General features: G+C 41.9%; 1 protein-coding gene and 1 pseudogene across 1 annotated transcript; both read left to right on the top strand.

Annotated features, from left to right (window-relative positions):
* The first annotated feature begins 585 nt into the window (after positions 1-585).
* LOC147448969 (uncharacterized) lies at positions 586-3,942 on the top strand. The gene is made up of 8 exons (XM_086522493.1): positions 586-1,050; positions 1,155-1,244; positions 1,405-1,418; positions 1,503-1,532; positions 3,068-3,135; positions 3,214-3,307; positions 3,395-3,499; positions 3,585-3,942. Exons 1-8 carry the CDS (start codon positions 948-950, stop codon positions 3,681-3,683), a joined length of 603 nt encoding a protein of 200 aa, XP_086378619.1. The 5' UTR covers positions 586-947; the 3' UTR covers positions 3,684-3,942.
* On the top strand, positions 1,543-2,991 carry LOC147448970 (uncharacterized; annotated as a pseudogene).
* Positions 3,943-4,550: the final 608 nt, after the last annotated feature.

The raw sequence follows: 4,550 nt of genomic DNA, 5'->3' as shown, positions 1-4,550 counted from the left end.
GTACTAGCTCCCCGATGTCAAGAGCCAAAAAAGGGATGTCGCGGAAGAATGTCGATGCCGAGGTCGCCTCCCGCCGTCGAACAGGAGTCTACAATGCTGAGGAGAACCAAGAAAATCGGATCGATGTCGAGTGATGCCCGGGCTTACTCGCCGAAGCTCACTCTCACTCTCACTCGCTCGCTCGCTCTCTCTCTCTCTCTTCCTCTCTGGCAGCGAGAGGATCTCTCTCTCTCTCTCTCTCTCTCTCTCTCTCTCTCTCTCTTTCACTCGCACTCTCTCATTCCTTTCATGAGAAGAGCTATCTCTCTCTCTCACTCTTTCTCCCTCGCTCACACTCTCACTGTTGGATTGCCGAGAGCTTTAGTGATGGGAGAAAACGGGGTCGAGGAGTTTGGAGTCGGGGTGGGAGCGGTCCCTTGCACACATGAGGTGTGTGAGGCTCACGTTAAAAGAGAAAAAAAAATTAACTCTCTTGCATTCTATCAAAAACGGCCCGTCTCTGTCAACTACACACACAAGCAAAAGGCCGTTGTTGCCCTTCTCTATATGTAACATGGGGTCCAACTCAAGAGATCTACGGTGGTGATAAAATCGGCCATTCATTTTGATTCAGGAGAATTAAGAATTTTGGGGGCGCAGAGTCCAGAGGGAAAGTGACGGGCATGCATTCCAATTATGACGCAGAGCTCTGCGCACCCAAATCCAAAAGCCTACGCGTAAAGCTCTGTCGAATCCTCCTGCTCGACCTGCGAACCTGCGCGACCTGCTGGCTGCATAGCCTGTGCGACCTGCGCGACCTACTATGCTACATTTCCTTCTAGCCTGCGCGTTCTGCTAACCTGCTACACTGCACGTCAGCGTGTGATATACCAACCTGCGAAAGGAATTACACTCAAGGCTCTGCTCTGCTCACGAAAAACTGCTCTGCTCTACTCAAGGCTCTGCTCATGAATTATACCAACATTGCTCTACTCACAAAAAACTGTGCAAGCCAGGTCCAAGATTACCAGTTCCTATCCTTGCTCACTCAAACCAGGTCTAAAAAACAAGGTGAGTAGCTCTCTGTAAACTTGCTTGCCTCTACATACCAGGTCCGGATTCGTGAGTAGAACTTTCCCATCCTCACTTATGGTCAAACTTTCAAATGTGTGCAGGGTGTAGGGGTCTTACATTACTATTGAAATCTGCCATAGGTGTGCAGAGATTACATCAAAGGTGTAGGTCGATTGTGAGTAATTTCAAAGGTGTGCATTGTAATTCCTTTCAAAGGTGTGCAGTGTAATTTCAAAGGTGTGGGCCGATTGTGAGTAATTTCAAAGGTGTGGGTCTATTGTGAGTAATTTCAAAGGTGTGCAGTGTAATTCCTTTCTTGCATTACTGATGAAATTTGTCATAGGTGTGCAGAGATTACATCAAAGGTGTGGATCGATTGTGAGTAATTTCAAAGGTGTGCAGAGATTACAATGTTTGCGGCTTCAACTCAAGGGAAGTCTAGGGTGTAGTACTTCTACAATAAGATGGTGAATCGTGAGGTATGTGTACGAGCTCACTTTTCTCATAATTCCACACAAAGTCGACATAAATTGCGTGTGTCTTTGGAGATTTGGGGCTTTTGAAGCATGTAATAGGGATTAGAAAAATTGAATGTTGTTTCTCGTTTCATTGTCAGGAATTTTCTCCATTCATTGAGGTTATGGGAACAAATGGGAAGGTTATTCGTGAGTGTCATGCATCGCAAACATGTATTGACCAAAAGGTTTCTTATGAAAGACGATGTCTTCTTATTACGCATCTAAAGAATGTGCACAAAATCACAAATACTCACGTTCCAGAGCACCAAACAGGGCGACTTAAAACCAATGAACGGCCACCACGACCAGTGTCTCCTAGATCTAAATGCCAATGCGTTACAAGGTTTGGAGATATTGCATATAAAGTTAGGGCTACACGAAAAAAGTTTCACAAAGACATACAAGTGCGGGCAACCAAAGAGTGAGAAAGAGTCTTTGACAAAGAAGGAAAATCGAAAATAGAGTGGGAAGAGGCATGGATTGAAGCACAAAAGTCTGCATGGGAAGCAGACATGCCATGTAGGATAGCAAAGTTAGAGAAAAAACTTAAGCGCGGGTACAAACCTCACGCTTATGGAGTTCCACATGACGCTGACATTCCTCGAGAGGAAAATGAGAGGGATGACAAAGAGGGCATTAAAGTTTCATATGATGAGTTTTCCATCGTAAGTTTACTTTTCTTAAATACACACTCCCGTTCTCTTTATAGTGACAATTTTTTATATTTATTTCAAGTTATAATTTGATTGTTATTGTAGCTGGTTTCATCATTGACCTCTAGCTTTATGCATGTCGAGACCATTTCTTTCTTGGTGAGCCATGATCGCCTTGTGTGTGAGATCTATCACTGCAATATGGATCAGTTCTTGGATAGGTGTGTTACTAACGTATATTTACTCCTTCGCATGTAAATCTTGCAAACGTAATTAGGAAAGCAAACAGTGTAAGTGTGTGCATTTTTTCATAAGTGTCATAAGGGAGTTACTTTTGTTTCGCGATCTTCTCGAGCTGAGCTTGAGTCGGGGTTAGATGCCCATGTCATTGACGATGTTCTAGATCTTGAGGCTTCAACAAAGACGATCAACCTTTTTGCATTGTGAGGAAAAAAACTTTATGCTTAAGTAACATTTTTTTTTTTTTTGCTTTGTTCACTTGTGTATCTCATCCTTCATAGGTGGATGGAAAGCATATTGCCGCCCGATGTTCTCTCAGTTGTGTGGTGGGTAGACAACTTATGGTTCCCATTTGTCTCTGAGCGTGCTATAGGAGATCATACGTTTAGCAATTTCTTTAGGACACCTGATTTAGGATCTCACATATTTACCTTCTTCCCCGTTTTGGATGGATATGGATGTTTTACTTTTATGTATTATCGTAGTATCAAAACTGTCAAAGCTTCAAGTTTAAATGTGTGTTCTTTATATAGATCACATTGGATTCTTGTGGCATTTTACAATGCCCATCTCATACGTATACCTACTCTTTCTTGACGACAGTCGGCTATACTTCTCTTTGACTCACTTTCGATTGTTTGCATGGAGAGACTCTTACCACACGTGTCTAGGTATGCATTGTTTTTGCTTTAAACATAATGGTCAAATTGTTTGCATAATTTTAATTAATTGATTGCTTATGTTTGAAGGGTACTAACGCATTTTAGTAAGCATTGTTCAAATCTTCAAGTCAAAGAAGAACTTGAAGATCCTCGGCAAGCTTGCAAACTCGTCACTGCACAGGTTTAGGGCGCAATTTAGTATTGTGTGCTATTCCATTGTGTACGGAATTTTTTGTTGTTGACTTATACATATGTTTGTTGGCTATAGTGTCCTCAGCAGCCAAATTCTACCGTCTGTGGTTATTATGTGATGACAGCAATGAGGTTATTGATAAAGACCACTCTTAAAGATCAAAAGCCTCAAGGAAATTTGGTAATTGCTTGTCTTAATTGAAGCACTCATAATAGTGTGAAATCTCATTACTTTTTGCTTTCTAATGCTTTGTGTTTTTTTTCAGTTAAAAAAGAAATGGTTTGCGCATGAAGAGGTCGAGTTCACGAGACAGAAACTCAATGCCTGGTTGAACAAGGCTTTGGGTGAGGTCACACTTGGATAGGCCATGGTTTAGGTCTTTTTTGTGTTCACCTTTTTTTGTTTAATGGCAAACTTTGGAAGTCGTCATGGCCTACTTTGTATCGATGATTATGTCAACAGATCTTGTCTATATCTACATTTTGGTCCACTTTGTATCGATGTTAATATCAAGAGAAACTTGTTGTGATATCTCTTATGAACGGCCATTATGTATCAAGGATGCACATGTATGGTGCTAGAGATAGCATGAATAGCCAGTTCTCTTCAGAGTATCTTTGTTATGGGCTGCTGCTTTTGCTTGAGTCGGGTCTTTGTCTCTTTATTGAGTCAGCTTGATTTTGGACCTGTAAATGGAGCTGAATTTGCGTGTTCTTGACATTGCAATGTCCGTTGGGCCTTGGTTTTTGCCTAGCTAAGGAATCTCTTAATGAAGCAGTGAGGAAGGTTATATTTAACACGTTTTGAGGTTTTGTTGTGATGGCTTTCAGCAGGATGCAAAATGTGCTGCCATGATTTCTTGATTGCCGAGTGCAGCTTTTTTCTGTTTGATATTCATTATAGCCATTGCTTTTAAATTGCTTTGCATGTGTGTGTGTGTGTGTGTGTGTGTGTGTGTGTGTGTGTGTGTGTGTGTGTGTAGAAAATAAGGAGATAAAAACGTGCAACTCGGGAGCTGATTACTTTAAATTTTTGCTCTTTTGAATGAGATTTAGATCAAAATTTGTTTGTGGTGTGTGTGTGCGCGCGCGCGCACCCCACAATACGTTGATACCTGGGTCGAGATAACTGATGGTGCTGTTAATGGTGCACTTTTTGGTCTTGGTGCCTCTCTTCCTTGGGGAGGCTATGAAATGCAACAAGGAGGTGCCTGCTTGCTGTTGAACTTGGA

This window comes from Adiantum capillus-veneris, chromosome 10 (genome assembly GCF_014529385.1).
Source record: "Adiantum capillus-veneris isolate H3 chromosome 10, ASM1452938v2, whole genome shotgun sequence".
NCBI lineage: Eukaryota > Viridiplantae > Streptophyta > Polypodiopsida > Polypodiales > Pteridaceae > Adiantum > Adiantum capillus-veneris.
The sequence above is the reverse complement of the archived record's forward strand: the minus strand, read 5'-3'. Positions and strand labels throughout refer to the sequence as shown.

Bases quoted from the DNA above. Each gene is read 5' to 3' on its own strand.
- LOC147448969 (XM_086522493.1), top strand. From the start codon at position 948: ATGAATTATACCAACATTGCTCTACTCACAAAAAACTGTGCAAGCCAG. The intron at 1,533-3,067 runs GTATGTGTACGA...TCTTGACGACAG, and splicing joins ATAAGATGGTGAATCGTGAG to TCGGCTATACTTCTCTTTGA. The intron at 3,136-3,213 runs GTATGCATTGTT...TTATGTTTGAAG, and splicing joins CTCTTACCACACGTGTCTAG to GGTACTAACGCATTTTAGTA.